At 36.4% G+C, this 18,860-nt stretch overlaps 2 protein-coding genes across 2 annotated transcripts in view; one reads left to right on the top strand and one right to left on the bottom strand.

Annotated features, from left to right (window-relative positions):
* LOC139696775 (nose resistant to fluoxetine protein 6-like) overlaps window positions 1-10,524 on the top strand; it is a 45,172-nt gene extending 34,648 nt beyond the window's left edge. Inside the window, exons 10-14 of the mRNA XM_071595612.1 lie at window positions 2,085-2,214; window positions 6,317-6,491; window positions 8,832-8,974; window positions 10,113-10,272; window positions 10,425-10,524. Coding sequence (XP_071451713.1) covers window positions 2,085-2,214; window positions 6,317-6,491; window positions 8,832-8,974; window positions 10,113-10,241 — 577 coding nt within the window. The 3' untranslated portion in view covers window positions 10,242-10,272; window positions 10,425-10,524. The remainder of the gene's footprint in view (window positions 1-2,084; window positions 2,215-6,316; window positions 6,492-8,831; window positions 8,975-10,112; window positions 10,273-10,424) is intronic.
* A 5,870-nt stretch (window positions 10,525-16,394) lies between these two features.
* On the bottom strand, window positions 16,395-17,688 carry LOC139700201 (enoyl-[acyl-carrier-protein] reductase, mitochondrial). The gene has a single exon (XM_071598794.1). The coding sequence runs from the start codon at window positions 17,656-17,658 to the stop codon at window positions 16,576-16,578; it is 1,083 nt and encodes a 360-aa protein (XP_071454895.1). The 5' UTR covers window positions 17,659-17,688; the 3' UTR covers window positions 16,395-16,575.
* Between the last annotated feature and the right edge of the window lie 1,172 nt (window positions 17,689-18,860).

Genomic DNA, 18,860 nt, shown 5'->3' with positions numbered 1-18,860 from the left:
GTCAAGATTTCCTAATTTGACCCTCCCTTGTCACGGACTTTAGGAAAAGATATCCTTTTAACTCTTGTGTTCGCCTATTTATAATTCATAAATAACCAAAGTTATCAAACCGAATGTCGGTTTGATAGGTGAGGCTAGAGTTCATTCAACCTAAGCCCAATGGCGTTTGAAATTCACATATCAGGGTAGGAGATGCCAGTTCCTTTTCCTCAGCCGCCTTTGGTTTCCCAAAAAAGATCTGGTACCCGAAAAATCTTACAGCTTGGATGAAATTCAGGGGGCCCAGAAGCATCCCCGGGAATCGTACCCGGGCGCTCTGGTCGGTAGCTCAGCTCTCTACCACGTCCCTTATTCATAAATATAAGAGTAATGGAAAAAATAAAAATGCTAAACTTTACTTCGTTCACCGTTGCAGTATGCTGTACCAGAGGGAAGGGTCCATGGTGTCGGGCGCTTAGGACACGAATCAGGGAGTTTAGCCTGATGTTCCAAAGTAAGGGACGAAGAGGGGCGGGGGGATTAGGGTATCAATAAGTAGCATCAGTGTGGATAAAACTAAATTAGACTATACACACCCTCCCTCTTACAGGTATTTGCAATGAAACTATTAATTTGTGAAAAATGTGATATATCATTTCGCATTTCTAAATTATGCTTCAGTATTACATTCTCCATTCGATTCCGGAAATATTGTCCGGGGAGAAATTTCTTTTCAACATCTGTTTCGAGCGCTGACGACGCGCGACTTTTTTTTCGAAGGCCAAGCAAAACAAAATTAAGTAATTTCAACACTGTCGCGCCAAGTGAAGATATTCTTGAAAACTATTAAGAATACCGAGGGAACTCGGAGTGACGTGAAATCATTTGGGAGGAGTTCTCTGCCTTTCAGCGGGACTCTGCTGGACGTTATGGAGTGTTATGTTTTCAATGCTCCTCGTTTAGTTTACAATGACGAAGTTGAAGTTGAGTGAAAATATTTCCAGCTTTTGTAAAAAAATGTAAATCGTCTCTTGCTGAAGTGTGGATTTCCCCTTTTTTTTATTTTACCATTTCTCCAGCGGTTTTAATGGGAGAAGTTTCAGAACGGCTCTAGTTAAATCATTTTGATTGGCATTCTATAGATGTTTAATTTTCCCACAAGGTTATGTAGTAATTTTGATTATCCGTTATGTAAGTGCGCAATAGGTCATCGATGCAATCAATACCAAGACAGTTGGACCATATAGCCATGATGCCAGGAGACCATTGCCACTGATGTCCGCTGCCATTTAACTTGAAAAATTCGGGTTTTGGGTGGATCCACGATAGAAATTAATTCCTTATGCATTAAAACCCACAGATATCAGATTTATTTGATAGTTTTTGCGAATTATTTTACATTTTTCGTCGTATGTTTAATTTAGTGGGTCCCAGTGGATCGCGGTAGTCCAGCGGGTAGAGCGTTGGACTGCTGACCAGAGGGTCCCGGGTTCGATTCCCGGGCAAGGCACTCTGGGCACCTGCAGCTCCACCCAAGCTAAATTGATTTTTCGGGTACCAGGTGTTCCTGGGAAACCATAACCGGCACAGGGAAAGGAACTGGCCTCCCTACCCTGATGTGTGAATTTCACACGCCGTATAGGGCTTAGTACTGGGTGATCTCTACCATCACCTACTAAACCGACCTTCGGGTTGATTACTGTGTTTATGGTTAAGGGTTTAATTTAATTGACTGATTTCAAATGCTCATTGTTGTGATCTCAATTAGGCCAAATAACTTTTGTGAGAAATTTTGTATCGAGACTTTTCACTTATCATGACCCACATAATTTTCTGACTTCAAACGCAAGTGAAATATCTATCCTTTGATGAATACTGAAATTATGAGCCTTTTTTCTAGTTTTTGATTTATACCTATTGAGCTTTTATAAAAGCATATATTATAGAATGTTTTCAGTAAAACAAAAAAATTTTCAAAGGATTCTTTAACTGATGTGTACCAATGCTATAGTCATAGATGTCATAACCATACCCACTTTAGATTTGGTATTCAGTGTGTACGTGATTGAACTAAATATATTTTCTTATGTGCATTTCTCTTTTAGAATAACTGAACCACTGGCATTATTTGATGAGCTGTATGACAAACCATGGACACGCATAGGACCACATATCATTGGTTTAGTTGCTGGTTGGACACTTCACACCACAGACTGCAAGTTAAACTTAAGGAAGGTAGGCATGACATTTTGAAGTGAAACTGGCCAGCATTAGTAAATGAAGTGAAGCCTGAAAGTGTAAAGAATATCTAATAAGTTTCATTGTATACAGATGACTCCTTTATTACTTGTAGGTAGGCTTTTGTCAAAGTCATCTAGCTAACTCCCTGACTTTGTGCAGTTGAGACAGAGGCAATATTGTTAATAAATAGATATTTTTGCTCCTTAGACACTTCTGGTGCTCTGTGTGTCCCTTGGGATCCTGATAAGCCGATGGATTGGTGTCAGGTTTCTCAGGGGCCAAACTACCAGAGTTTACACAACACCCTTGCCTAAGGCAGAAATTCAATATGTGGCCTTTAGGTCAACAGGAGTGTTTTACCCGCCTGACTAAGCCAGCTATATTATATATTCTTTTTCATTGTATAGATTTTCAATGATCTTTTTATATCAAATGGCTTTCATTTCTAACTTAGGTAGGGCAGGAAATTCTTATTTCAAGTTGTTTTTGATCAACAAAGCTGCTGATCAGAAACAGTAAAATTCACCCTCAGTCAAACATGTCACTCAGCCAACTCTATATTTTACTTAGACTAATTGTCAATTAATAAACACAAGCTAATTTTTATTAGATAAGTTTATAAAAATTTCCAAATTTGTCACTGTTGTTTGCAAAGAACTGCAAAAGTAATAGGAAACTATCAAATAATAAATGGCAGAGTATAGGTAGCTCATTAATCACAGTGTATGCATTTATTTATTGCTTTATTCACCATAGGTCAGTTCAGCATGGTTTCACGTTAGAACAAAAATTGAAAATTAATTTTGTTAGCATATATTACATGAAAAAAGGTTATTTATATTATATAGGGATATTTAGCAAACAAAATTTTTGATTTTTCTTTACATAAGACACAAAATTCATCCACAGAGTACAGAGGTTTAATAAGCAATTATTCTTTGAGATTATGCTCGAAATTATTTGAAGGGCATGCTTTCAAATCTGGAGGAAGCAGGTTAAAAAATTTGGCTCCTTGGTGGTATGGTCCCCCACCACTCAAATTGCATGATCTTGCCTCAGTGTGTATGACAGGCTTAGTACATGTATCATGATGATGGATATTTAGGTTTTGTTCGTATAAATACAAGTTATTCTTAACAAATAAGATTAGATTGTAGACTCTAAGATCAGCCAGGGGCATAATTTGCAGCTCATGGAAATGAGGCCCTTAGGAGCATCTCAAATTTAAGATTAAGATAAAGGCTCTTATGGCCTGCTCCTGCACTTTAAAAATCTTTTTCTATGGCTTGAGCCATCCCAGAATATAATGCCCTACGATAGTTGAGATTAAAAATTTGAATGATGAATACATTTTTGGATATTTAAACTAGTACTAAAAAACGAATATCTCAGCAGAAAAAGAGTTTCATTAAGTTTAGATTGTAAGTTGTCAGTATGAAAGGACCATTTTAGGAATGATTCAATCTGAATACCCTAGAAATTTATGATGTTAACAAAGTTTAGGCTCTTATCATAGTGTTAAACTGTCAGTGAAGGATTTTTGCCTAAATGTATGCATACTGTTTTTTGTGCATTTATTGATAATAATTTGTTTTAAAACTAATTGCAAAAGCATATTACTGTAGAGTCTACTTTTTGTTGAAGCTCAGGACTGATTTTGGTATTCATTAGGATGGAAATTTAATCTGCAAAAAGAGAGGATTTGGTATTGAGGGTACAATCTGTCATATCATTTATTTAGAGTAGAAATAGCAAAAGACTCAGGATAGAGCCCTAAGGCTCACCTGTTTCAACTTCTTTTTCAGCTGATTGGTAGTTTGGTTTTTGATTTGTAGATTCATTAATATGGGATATTTTAACTAATTGATGTCTTCCCTGAAGATATGATCTGATCCATTTATTTGAAATGCCCAAACATATTTTTTATTTTTCTTACAAAATATAATGATTGTCCATAGCATCTCTTACACTTTACAGTTTATCAAGCAGGATCAAAAATTTCTCCCCCATTGATTATTCACCTTGGACAGAGCCTGTTTTGGTGCTAGGTGTGTTTTTTCATCATGAGAGAGATTACATTTACCCTCTCCCAGTCTCCATAATGGAGAATTCCCTCTCCCAGTCTCTTGGTGGAAGTTTTGGCAAAATTAAGTTGATTGTTTGCACAGTTCTTATACCTCTCCCATTGGGAGTAAGGTGATATGATGGAGTGCAGCAAGATCAAATGCAATAGGCTCTTAAAATGTTTTTTTACTCATTGGAAACAAAAGCAGAACAATTGTCAGTAACTTAAAATTCAGGCAACCCATAATTAGCAAACCAGAAATACAAATGAGAGATTAAATCGTATGAGAGAATATGGAACAGGTGCTATCTCCACCCATCATGACATTTCATCAATTAAACTCAATAGCATTTAATCATTAAAGGGTCCAATATATTCAAAATGTAAGCAAGGCCATGGTCAAACAGGTTCGGAGGGTGTTTTGTGAGGATGTAATAGGATAGGGCCACATTGAAAACTGTAATGGGTCATTTTCCCTGTGTCACTGTTGGCCATCACACATAATTACACGCCAAAATATTGGCGCTTTCCATTCCTTGGTGCTCCATACAGTGTAATTAACAATCAGCATTTCATAAAGTTAATGGAATAACCAGTTTAATACCCTCAAGGATACATTGCTTCAAAGATGGGAAAGTTACTGGATATGCATTGATGAATGTTCTCACTGCTGGATCACTCTTTGTGAAGTCATGGAGAAGGCTACAGAGGGTTTAAGAAATAATTAGATCTTTAGCATTAGCTGCAGAAATATATTCATCTACTAAAGGGGAGTCCTTGGGTACTTTTTCAAACAGGAGAATCCCCACAGGATCAGGGATATACTCAATCTGTTCTGTTTCAGCAGTTTGTAATCTACTAATAAGGTCACCAGTTGTAAGTGCAGGTTCCTGTTTATATATTCATAGTAGTAAAATTAAAATAATACTCATGGATACATGACTCATATAGGGCAGTGTGTTTTTGGTTAAAAATTTCAACCCCATTAGGCACCAGTCAGAATTGATGAAGAAGTTTTGTAATGGTGTCGTTTGACCAACTTGTGTTTAAAGGCCTGAGTTAAAAAATTATACATGAAAATGCAACGATACTTGTTGCTTTTCCTTCATAACCAATTTTGCGTGGCTGTAAAAATAAAGCACAGTTCCAAGCAACAAATTTATTCAGGAGACATCATGCAATAAACATGAGAATAACTCAAGAAAATTGACTTCCGGGGTGATTAGGTTGTAAGAGACCAAGAGCCTTGTGAACAAGACCTATACATGACTGACTAAAAATATATGAAATGCAAATATTAAATCAGCAAAAGAAGACACTCAGGACATGTATATAGAAATCGGAAAGAAGGAACACAACATGACAAATATACACAATAACTATTTCATAATGACCATAGAATTCAGTGCATAAAAATAATCAATTATTTTCAACCATCTTTAACTGAAGAGACTGAAAATATATATTTGTAGTGAGCGCATGTGAAAATTTTGTAAAGCCATGAAATCTGACCATGTAGATTCTAGGTACATTGAGGATGGCTCACTTTAAGCTGAATATTTTAATAAAAATACCTTTTGAGCCAATGGCTACCAACTGCCAGGGTTATGATGGACCTAAATTTAGATTCTCTGCAAAATACTATTTAGGGTTTGATGCACAGCATTATTTGCTCACTGTTAGAATCATTTTTCTAATTTTATATGAGAATTCTTTAAATGTGCTAGCTGTATTAAAGAGTTAAAAATAAAATGCTCAGCAAAAAGTAGAATTACAACATGCATTTTAAGTATATGAGATGCAACATAGAACAATAAGTGCAGTTTCAAAAAGGAGAAAATGCCATTTCCTAAAAAATGAAATGTTTTATATGATTAATTTTCAATTATCAATTCGCATAAGCGTAAAGAATTTGACAAAAAAACTTTTACATTTGACAGGAAAGCAATAAATAGTAGATAGACTTAAACAGATAAATCCTAATTATATATACCTACTTCCTTTCACCAAAATTATTATTTTTTTCTGCAGCACTATTTAGTTTTTGGCTGGCTGCTATCAACAATGCTGTGTTTAGCATTGGTTTATGGTCTATACAGCCAAATTTCTGATGCCATGGTATCAGCCTCCTATGCTGCTCTCTCGCACACTGCATGGGCTGTTGCACTATTATGGCTGGTGATAGCTTGTGCGGCAGGAAAAGCAGGTAAATATGCTTCTTATATATTTAATATTTGTGGAAAGATCAGCAAGACCAGATCCTAAATGTGTCTAGAATTATCTTAATATTTTAAATGCATGTTTAAATAAGGAAGCAAATCGATTGTAATGAGGTTGAAAAGATTCAAACTCAATTTCAATGAATTACAAATAAATAATTAATGCATGCATTATTTGGATGGAAAACTCAAATGGAGCAGCTAGGATTTCAGTTTACAATTGAAGAATGTAAGGCTCATTGAGGTTTTAAATTCAGCTGGCCGTTTGTTGTACAAAATGATACCCATGTTATGGGGCCCTAGATACAGTTAGTACGTACATTAAGAAATATGCAAGTTATTAACCTTAATAGTGCTATACAGAACAACTCATTACCACATGATAATTGAAAGTGACAGACAAACAAGAAATAATTTCTGTCATTACACATGCTTATGCCTGAAAGTGTAGTGGAAAAATTTTAAAAGGAAAACTTTTAAAAAATCAGAACTATACAGAATGCCGGTCAAACAAGGAAAAAACTATGCCTCCTCTCTCAATAAGTGCCCAATTGATCCCTGAAAAATCCCTAGTGAGGAACACTTCCTTGAACTCATAAATGTGTTGGGCAGGATTGTTAAGAGATTGAGTTGTCTTTATTTCCTTTACTTAGCCTTCCTCTTTCTCAAAAGCCTCATTAACTCTACTCCAATAACATTGATTCTCATCCCATACCTTCACACTGACTTTCTAATTTTCTCAGCAATGAGTGTAACACCTTAGCTGGCAGGCTAATTAATGGTTGACCATTCACGAATCTAAATGATTTTATGAATCTCTCAGCCTTTCCTATCTTCAGTATTTTGCATGCCACATTTACCATTTCCTCCCCATAAACACTGAAAAACAAGTGTAATAATTGATTGCATCACTCCTCTTACCAACATGAAATTGGTGATTTCAGACATGGCTTTGTAGAACTTATCCATAGTGGAAAGACAAATTGCAACTTTGTTAATTACACTTAATATTTAACTCTGACAACCCAGGTTCAAGGAATAGTATCATCCTCAGGTACATTTTCAAGCTTTACCTTCGAATATATGCCTTTTGGTTATGGGGCAAAGTTATGGGTGTGAAAGGAGGCATTTTGTGATTGCTTGATGTGTAGGGTAGGGGTATTTTCAGGGAAAAAATATTTTTTAGCATTATTACCTTATTTCACTTTAAGTTGAAAAAATATAATGCATTTCCCTCATGAATCTTTTTTCAAGTAGAAAATTTAATGTAGACTTCTTGAAGAAGAGAATGCAATATGTGATGTACAAAACCTTTTTCCTCTGGAACCTCCCCCCCCCCCCACCCTACCCCTGTCCAATCCCAAAATGCCTCCTTTTGCCCCCCATACCTTTGCCCCATGACCAAAATGTATATATCTGAAGGTAAAGTTTGGAAATGTAACTGAAGATGATTCTATGTATTGAAATCTATGTTGCAAGATTAAAAATTAAGTGGAATTAATAAAGTTGTAATTTTTAAAGGCACAAAGTTGCTTTTGAGTAAAAAAATCCAAATCTGTGGAAGCATTATCCCACTCTATGCCTAACCCTGATTTGATGTGAAATACATTAATAATAATTTTAATGGTGATTAAGTAGACACACAACAGATCTCACCATGCAAAACATATCAGACATATAACACATATCATCATATCAGACCCATAAAATAAAGTAGAACGTCATGTCACACCTTTGAAAATCACATCCATTTTTCTATGAGTAAAAAATTCACTCATAGAATACAGAGCTTAAGTGGTAAGCCATAAGTGCAAGTTTCTTTAAATTTGGCAGAGCTAGTTTCTCTAGCAGTCTACAGCGGTTGATTAAATAATTTTATTCCGAAGCTAGTCAAGTATTGCTGTGATTTGGTTTATCTGCAGTTAAACATAGAGAGGTGATTTTATTCTGGAATTATAATCATGTACTTTGCGTCTCTTGGGAAAAAAATCTTTTACATAAATTGATATTTCATTATAAACATACTATACACAGTCAAAATATTGATACTTATAATTAATGGTCAGCAGTGTTTAGTTGCAAAGATGGAGTAATTTTCCCAATGGCTTTTTTGTAGAATAAAGGCAAGTTTTAATCAGGAGCATAGGCCATAATTATGGAATAAAGCAGATAAAGCAAAGTAAATGGACCTAAGGGGATCTGCAGGGATTAACATACTAAGTTTTATTAGTAGCTATCCCAAAGAGTATCATGAATTGAAAATTCTACTTGACTAAATTTAATTTGAATATTTTATCAAGGTACCACATTTCCCTTTTGTATTTAAGGATGGATCAACTTAGTCCTCTCCTGTAAAATATTGGCCCCCCTGAGTCGTCTTACCTACTGTGCATATTTGGTGCATCCAGTAATAATCAGGGCAACAGTGGCCCATACTGACTCACCATTACATATATCAAGGGACACTTTTGTAAGTATACAAACTAATATAGTATCAGATCCATATTTTTTGCATGTAATCCATGTTTGTTTGCTATTCCTAAAGAAACATAAGTGTACCTTACCTCAGTGATTCAGATCATTTTTTGAAAATATAGGGAAGTAATTTATACAATCATTACTGAGGAAGAGATATAGTAGTTGCAGTCAAAAAACCTATCGCCCTCAACCCCAGGGCTTCTATGATAGGTAAGATCTGAGGTCTGTAATGTTCTTAGCTCTAAAATGCAGCATCATTCTTCAATTCTTTCCCCACAGCAATTTATCGGGGGCTTAACCCCCTCAAAATGGTGAGAGAATGATAGGTATTGTCTCTGTATACCTGTTTTTAGATGATATAATCCATAAATAAGTTCGGGTGCCAGATCTTCATTCAGAAACAACTGGTAGCACTTGAGGATGGAATCCTGATGTGTGAATTTCACGTACCATATTGGACTTAGTTTTAGGGGAGCTTTAGCCTCACATATCAAACCACCCTTCAGGTTAAGTACTATGATTTTGTTTAAAAATATTTATAAAAAATTAAAGACTTCCTTTGAGAGAATTGGAGGAAAAGGAAAAAAGATTCTTCTGCAGTTATCAGATGTGAATCTTTAAAAGTATGTCTGCAACAGTGCAGAGAGAGAACATACAAGTGCATATGTTCCGAGCAGTGAATGTGTTAAACATATATGAGAGCATTTCATGGCCCTCAAGTGGTTTGTAAGGTAAATCTGGATAAAGTCAGCAGAGGATCCCCATAAGCATTGCCTCTGGAGGAATTCTCTTAGTAATTTAGTGATGCTTCTAATTTTGCTTAAAATGATCATACTGTCATGTAATTTTGGAAACAATGTTATCTGTATATGCAACAGCGTAGAAGTGTAGAGAGAGAGCATGTGCCTTAATGCCATATGTTTGTTATGTAAACAGCTGTCCTATTGGTCAGTTCCCAAATATCATCTAATTCTCCAGTTACAATTGTATACACTTGCATTGCTAAATTTAAATAATTCTTAAACATACCATACATACATATGCCATACATTTGAATGTAGTCTTGGAGACACCAAAATACAACAGATAAAGATTTACACACGCTGATACCTCTCTTTTTTATCTTACAGGCTTTCCTTTTCATAGGCCATGTCATTTCTTCATATTTCCTGGCATTCATACTTTCCGTCACACTGGAGACTCCAATAATCTCCCTGCTCAAAATGTTTCTCTTCCCAAATAGAGGTGTCTTAGTCTGAAACATGCAGCTACATAAGAAGAAAAAGCTGAGTAAGAAAAATCCTTTTAGTAATTCATATAATTATACAATGTCATAATGATTCCCATGATCAATTGTGTTCGATAAACCTTACTATGTACAAAATCAGTATTTGGTAAAATACACTTCATGTGGTTAATCAATTTCTTTAACCTTTCCACAGCACATTCTTCTTTCACTTGCCCATTGTGAAATGTTATGTCATAAAAAACTACATTTCAATACCATACTGGACTGAAGCCATTCACGAGTATATGATTCACCACTTAGACTATTTACCATCTGGGTGATTGCAAGAGACATAAAATCATCTTTGCTGAGTGGTGTATTGTATTTCGGAAAACATGGAGTAAGTCACCAGTTGCTCTCTGGCAACATGAAATAAAAAATGGCCATATATGCTTCCTGCTGTGGAAGGATTCATGAGAATGGAATGATTTGGATGGAGTAAGCTATTACATTCCAGCTACAGTGAAGATATCAACTCCTGAGATACACAGCTGCTTAGCAGGACATTTTGAGTGTAGGCAGGGGAACCAAATAGAATGAAAACATTGCATAAGCACTCAAAAAATCATCCAACCATTCAGATTTCAATTGTTCTGTGTGGTTAAGAAATCCCAACTATCCAAAAGTTTCTGAATACTGAGTGAACAATTTTTCAAGATATAGGGGTAGGTTGAATAGGAATGGATGATGTTGCAAAGTACTGTGACACTTGACCCCATATCTTGGCATGTGAGCATTAATAATCTGGTCGGAGGAAAGGAAATGGAAACTAAGTAAAGCTTCTGTAAGCATGATAAATATATCACTGATATGCGTCATCAATCTGGATGAATGCAGTTTTGATTTTGTCAACTTAGTATAGATAATATCAAGGTTCAGATAATCTCATTAAAGTTGAATAATTTCCCAATGGCTGAAATAAGCATAAGTCAGAGATAATGATTGTACACCAATTAGCAGTATCTGCAAAAGTAAGCAAACATATATAAATTTGTTAACCAATAGTGATTGATTTACCTAAATAACTATGTAGTAGATTACCTCATTAGTTTATTCACATCCCCAAAGACCTAGTTTTACTGTATTGAATTGGTAAGAATTACCCTGCATATTCCATTACACCTATGTATTATGCATTAATTGTTGCTTTGCTTGACTGATTTAAGTCTAATGAGACCATTAATTAATAAAGTCAATTATTCATTTGAACAGTGATATCTCATATGATAACCTCTCATTTCTATACAAAATTATTTCTGGTCATGAAGAGAAGTAATCATCTAGATACAGCTAAACTGGATGACTTATTTTTTTGTAAGATGTACCTAATTTATGCACAATAAATACATAAAATGTTCAAAAGTAATACTAATTTATTAATGATTAAACCGTGAGTTAATAAGTACCTAGTATCCTTGAATAGTAAAAAGTTTTTATGAAACCATGATAACCCAAATTCCCTGTAAAAAATTGTACAAATGTAGTGTACATTTGTAAAAAAATAGAATAATGTGGTTGCACAGAAAACTCAAGACATTTTTTTTCAGTTTGGGCTTTACAATTAAATGATCCACCTAATGAATAAAATGGTTTTGGGATCATAGGTTAAATTGTGGCAATGGAAATATAATGTTTTTGGAATGGAAGCATGCTACTGGGGAGTGTGTAGGTGTGAGTGTATACATGTCAGAACCTTCCCAAGTCGGTCCCCTCTAATCTAGGTTAGTAGGTATCATCTTGTTTTTCTCCAAGATTCATTCTTAATGTTTTTTGTTATAAGTAAATACTTATGCCTTTTCAATGGTATGAGTATAGCAACAGTATCATAATTATGAATGATAGATAGAGAAAGGTTATATTTTTCATATTTCTCTTCAGGAGTAGGAACAATTTAATTAAAGCAAACAGTATGTAGACTGATAAGCTTGTGGCTCAGTGATCAAGGAGACATATCCTGCAGGATATAATGGAGAAAAGGCGGCATTGGGCGGGTGTTTAGGGGTGAAAGGTGGTGCTAATGGTTTGAGAGTGTTTGGTTTGTTGTGGTGAATGGTTAGCTGCCACAGTGGGTGGGTTGGCAGAGCAATGCACCACTGTTATGAGTAGAAGGGAAATTTAGTGATGTGGGTAAATGGTAAGTAGGAAAACTTGTTGATGTGAGAGGAAGAATGAGTTATATGCGGGCCTAGTCCAGCAGGAGGTCAATTAAAAGTTAGTGATATTATTATGCAATGGGAAGGCAAAGGAGAAATACAAAGGAAGAAGGCTTTAGAAAAAATAAGTCAGAGAAGATTGCCTGATCATCTAGGGCTGGTGTCCTAACACATGCTAGCACATGCCAACGAGGCAGCTACCAGAATGTTAAGTAAGTTTAGATGACAATATATACTAAAAAGAAGTCCAAGAGGAAGTTGAGCAGGGGTAAATGCAACCAATAGCCATAAAAATAAAAAAAAACATCCAAGATAATAATAGAGGGCATTTGCACAAGATGATGAATAAAAATCAGGTCTGATGATGCTGCACCACAATGAAACCTGGTTTGCATTATTTTATTTTTCATTTGGATTTACTAAGTTTTATTTTGACATCATTCATCATGGAACAATGCCACAAAGTTACACCTGAAATGATTAATATGCACTAAATACTGAAAAGAAAAAATCTGATGCTAATGCATGATGTACAAAGACTAATAAGTGCATGGGATTGATAGGGAGCATTTAAGCAGACACTAGCACAATCACAATACACACACCTTGAAGGAAATCACTTTTGAACACACCCAGAATCTCTAAACTCAACACTGAAGGTTAACTGATGCTTAGTTTTAACTAAAAGGAGCAGGAATAAACATAAACAGGGACGTGCAGTTAACTGAACTGGCAGGAATGAAGAGGCACAGTAGAAATTCTGGCATGTGGGTGCGCACTGGAGCAGGGGTGAGCAGGAACAGATTAGCGCAGGGATGAGGATGAATGTGCTCAAAATGATGATGAGTTAAGTAAAAAGTAAACCAGGATATTCAGGGGAGATAAAAATAGGTATTTATACTTGCTAGATAGTGAGCCTATCACACATATTAGCAACACCCATCACTTTCCGTGCCAAATTGTGGAAAATGATTGCTGCTTACATGCTCCATGTCCTTCTTTGTACCTATAAACAAACAGTCTACCCCTATTCACTTTTTTCATAAAAATTTTGCTATTTTGGGTCCCCACGTTCATCACTCCAGTTAATCTTCACCAACACTTGGTTTAGATACCACAAGAGGCATAGGTACACATGGAAAATGCTGGGGGATTCAGGAAGATATCAGTTAGCCTAGATTATGGTTAGGCATAGATTTAGGAGCAGCCTGATCCATGCGCACAGTTTCCCAGGAGCAGATGCAGACTCAGATCACAATTTAGTCATTATGAATTTTAGCATTTGATTCAGAAAGATAAAACAGGGAAGATGGAACATAGAGGCCCTAGTCAGATTAAAAAGGAAGGAATATTGGCTTTACAGAAAATTATAAGAGAGGAAAGAAAACTGTGAATGTATATAGAGGAATAATGGGAACATACAGGGTGTAGCAACATAACTTCCTTTTTTGAAATGCCCGCCAATCAGGCTGTAAAGGTCGTAGCTAGGTAAAAAATGCTCTCATTCGACAGCCGGGGTTCTAAATTTTTTTCCCAATTCAACGTCATCATGTGTTGGAATAGTGAGGAGCGTACGTTTGCCATCAAGGCCTACTTTTCAAATGGACATTCTGTGATTGCAACCGAGCGAGCCTTCCAAAATTGCTACAATGTAGCCCCGTTGGGTCCTGTCCCGAACTGGAAGTTAATTGTTACATGGGTCACTACATTCAGACAAACCACGAGGGCAAAAAAGATGAAGAACTGGAGTCCCTTGGCCCATCAGATCACCTAAGAACATTGAGGCAGTGAGAGCCACCATCTTGCAATCCCCATGGCATTCTCCGTGCAAACACGCGTCAGCCATTGGACTTTCTGATCATTGAATGAGGCGAATTCTTCACGATGACCTTCATTACCATCCTTACAAGTTGGCGATAGAGCAGGAACTCTCTGAATGTGACTTCAATTCTCAGAGGTACGTAGGTGAGGCTCTTCTCGAAAATGTTTCTGAGGATGCAATTGTGTATTTCAGTGATGAAGCCCATTTTCATGTGAGTGGATAAGTCAACAAACGGAACATGCACCACTGGGCTAACCCCAATCCCAGAAAATTGCATCAAATGTCTTTGCATTCACCTAAAGTCACAGTGCAGAGTGCAATTTCCTCAGTCAGCATTGTTGGTCACTGGTTTTTTGAAGAAAATGAGTTCACAGTGACAGTAAATTTAGACTGGTATTTAAACATGTTGGAGGAATTTTTTTTCCACAACTTGATGAACTGGACTTAGGGGACATTTGGTTCCAGCAGGACATAGCAATGCCTCACGCTTTAAGGGCATTGATGTCTGTATTGAGGGGACACTTCCCAGAGCGTCTCATCTCAATAAGGGCATTTGGGGGGTTTTGGAAATCCCATATTTATGTTGACCATTTAAGGATCCTATAAAACCTGAAGGACAACATCCAGGCAGAAATTGCCAACATACCTGCTCCTATGCTGATAAGGGTCATGACAAATCCAGTACTGTTGAGGAAAAATGGCATTATATCAAAAAAGGATATCAAAAGCCACAAAAGAAGCTATAGGGACCGTTAATGAGAAAAGGACAAGGAAACCATGGATGAGATGATTACAATGATAGATGAAAGAAGAAAATGGAAGATAGTTGGACAAAGGGACAAGAGGAAGTACAAAGAGTTAAATAATAAAGCAAGGTGGAAGATTCAGTGCAAGGCTATTGAAAGTTTGCAGAGGAAGGTTGAATTTGATACACTATACAAGAAGGTTAAAACAGTATCAGGAACTAAGAAGGGAAGATCTGTGATAAGAGTTACAGATAAGTAAGGTAAGATGGTCGTTGAAGCAGAAAAGATCCAATAGAGATGGAAGGAATATATAGAGGAACTGCATGGTAAAGAACTTTATACCATCAAGCTTAGACAGAGAAAGAGAACATGATGTAGATATCTTAGGTCCAGGCATAATCGATAATGAGATAGAAAGGGCATTAAGGGAGATGAAACTAAATAAGGCCGTAGGGGTAGATAACATCAGTCAGTCAAGGGGTTGCAAGCATTACTGAGTGCATTGGAAATTCAGTGCGATTGATATTGGATGATGATCAATAAAAATAAAAGATTATGCGATTTTCCAGATAGAGAAAGGCTAAGATTAGCATATAAATAGGAGGGCAGAAATTAGAGCAGGTGGAGCAGTTTATATATCTCGGAAGTGTTTTGGACCAAAATGGTCAAAGCAATATGGACATAAGGAGAAGAATTTCACTAGTCAAAGAGGCTTTTACAATAAGGGAGTTGATGAAATGGACGTTGTGTAAAGATTATAAGAAAAGGCTAGTCAAAACTTTGATATGGAGTGTAGTTTGATGCGGTGCGGAATTGTGGTCATTTCCGCAGGATTATAGGCATAGATAGATTAGTGGCTTTTGTAATGTGGGTGTGGAGAAGGATGGAGATGGGTAAATGGACAGAAAGGAAAACAAATGATTCCTATGAGACATCAAAAAGAGGCAGGAAAGATGAATGCAGAACATTTTGACTGGGAATGGGATGTTGAAGGCTGTGATAGAGGGCAGAATGATAGGCAAATGAGGATAGGGATGTTGGACCGGGTGAAGGAAGTACACAAAGATGAGGAGGGTCTTGTTGCATAGAAGGATGTGGGGTTGGTTCTTTTAGGAGATATTTATTTGATAGTTGTGTCCATTCAAAACCTACCTTAACCGGTACATTTCTTAAAGCAAAGCATCAAGGCCAACCTAATTGGTGCCAAAAGTCGAGACCAACTACCAGCCACCATCAGGGAGTAAAAGGGTATAAATGACATAAGAAAAAATAGAAGAATATAATATTGGCTTGCCCGAGATGTAATATCCATTTGCGTATAATGACTAATCAGAATAATTGACCAACAGTTAACTCTATTAATACTATGGGAGAAATGTAAATGAACAATAATACACAAAATGGCTTCATTAAGTTTGCTTATATTTCATGGTATTTATCAAGGAAATACATAGGCTCTTGCCTAAAATATAGAACTAATGAATATTTTCCATGCTAAGCATACATTGATTACAAATTGTGTAAAATTAAGTTTTTTGGACTAGTTTTTAATGGTAATACAATGCTCACCGAGAAGGTAAAGTTTCATGCCTGAAAGTCAATTATATATTTTTTCCCTGCAAATCCCTTAACAGAAAAACTTTGTTCAAGAGTCTCTTTATATTGGGCCAAAGGCATGAGAGTATGCGCAGGTGCGCGAAGCTGTCCCCGAGACACCATATCTGCCAACTCAAGAATCATATCCTCCCGCTTTTTTGAGGCCGAATTCAGCGAGCACCACCTCGTCATCCAAAAGCCTCGAAGACAAATGTCTTTGAAGATTAATGAGGACGTAGGAACGGTTATAGGCTCCCTGGACATACCACCATAAGTAATCATCCAACCCTGGAAATCTAGATGCCTCATCAGTTCCAAGGAACTTTTCCCGCCGACGCAATTAAAAGCAAGTTTTGGCTTGGGTACTTGACCAGACTTGAATATTTCCGTGGTTCGTATTTCACTTTCCGTGAGAACATGTGTAGCACCTATGGAATGCAGATATTTTTTTAAGTCATCAATGTCCGGTCTATCTCGCACAACATTGATGGAGTGTATCCCCCATGCCTTACACAACTGAATTACGCATTGACCAGCAGCACTATTGGCACCATTTTGTATCACTGTTTCACTCGGCTTGAGCGGTGCGAAATCTTTTAACATACGATAGGCGGTGCATGGATTTACCGCAAGAGTGGCAGCGTTCACGACTCCAATGGTACTTGGTATTTTGATGAAGTTTTTTTCTTTTGAAACAGCATGCGATCTCCATGTGCCCCAACCAGTATCCCTCGGTAGTACCCAGTCTCCTTTCTTCACTTTTTTAACTCCTTCTCCAACTTCCTCCACTACTCCAACACCCTCATTACCACCAATGGCAGGTAGTTTTGGTTTCACAGGATACACGCCTTGAATCGTATTAATATCAGCTGGGTTCACAGGTGCGGCTAACATTTTCACCAACACCTCACCCGATTGCGGAGGTGGTATACTTTCTTCCTCCAATTTGACAACTTTCGCGGGATCTCCATATTCAGAATAAATAAGCTTATAAGCCTTAGTACTCTGATGTCGGACGGTTTGAAGTTTGCTTTTCTGCCCTACGGACAAAACTTTAATGAAGAAATTCATTCTGGTTACGCCATTAGGGAAGACACCAACTCCAGGCAACACCAAAACATCAAATTACATTATCGTTATTCACGAAAAAATGACTGTGGTATTTCGTATGTTATATGTAAGATATTCTTCTTCTACAAATCGTCACTATCGTCACAATGACACACAGACGTGACATCTATGGTGTATTCCAAAACTATTGTAAAGGAGGGAAAGCGAACGGAAAACTTGTTAGTAGAAAATGTAATCATTCTCTTACAAACATCCAAAATTTCAATTGTTTACTGTGTGCATTATTAATTTTTATTAATCTATAATGTGGTGTTTTCAGAAGAGGAGGGTGAAGTTCTGGTATTAGTGTGGCATTTGAAGTACAAATCTTGGGTTGATACTTTTGCATAATTGTGAAGTGTGAAGATGCCGAATTACAATAGAAGGAGATAACTTTTTTTCTATATTCTAGTTTAATAAGTCAATGAAGCCCGTAGATAAATTTTCCTTCTTTGTTGTTGGTGATTTGTGGTACGAAATTCGCATTTTGAAATAATTGTCACTGTTATCTCCAGTTGAGTTAGTACGCATATCTTTGCTGCATGAACCGAATAAACCTGAAAAAAACCGAAATAAAGGGCAATGAAATACGTTGAAAATGCGGAATGGATTAATTGTTGTCTAAATTATATGGAAGTTTCAAATATCCCGTTTGAACTGAGGGATTAGTTAATGTGGTAATGTGTAGTTTTAAAAAACTTCTTGGCGGTAAAACTAACTTTTTTGTCAACTGATGCAATATGGCACTATTTTGGAGGAGAGAATAGTACCTATGGTACCAAGGTAACAAAATCTTACTCATTTCAGCTATTTGAAGTGAAATTCATGCATTAATTTTGATTATTTCCCAATTATTATAGAATTAATGAGTTGACTGATTCAAAATTTAAATTCTATCAAAGCCCTGTGTGTTTAGAGAAAAACTAGTAAAAGTATTCAATTCTAGAGCGAAATTATATTTTATATAGCAATAAGAATGTCTCCTAAAATATAGAATTTGGAATTCCAATTACTGCATCATGGGCAAAAACACTTTCCCTACAGTCGTTGTTTTATTAGTATTTATCATGAATGCTGCCGGCTCTATCCTTTTTTGGAGAGAATTTGTCAGGTAGATGTGTAGAAATACTATCATATACATAACATCTGAAAGCATATCATTC

Source organism: Hetaerina americana, unplaced genomic scaffold, assembly GCF_022747635.1.
Source record: "Hetaerina americana unplaced genomic scaffold, ioHetAmer1.1.p SCAF_1, whole genome shotgun sequence".
NCBI classification, from domain to species: domain Eukaryota; kingdom Metazoa; phylum Arthropoda; class Insecta; order Odonata; family Calopterygidae; genus Hetaerina; species Hetaerina americana.
The sequence above is the reverse complement of the archived record's forward strand: the minus strand, read 5'-3'. Positions and strand labels throughout refer to the sequence as shown.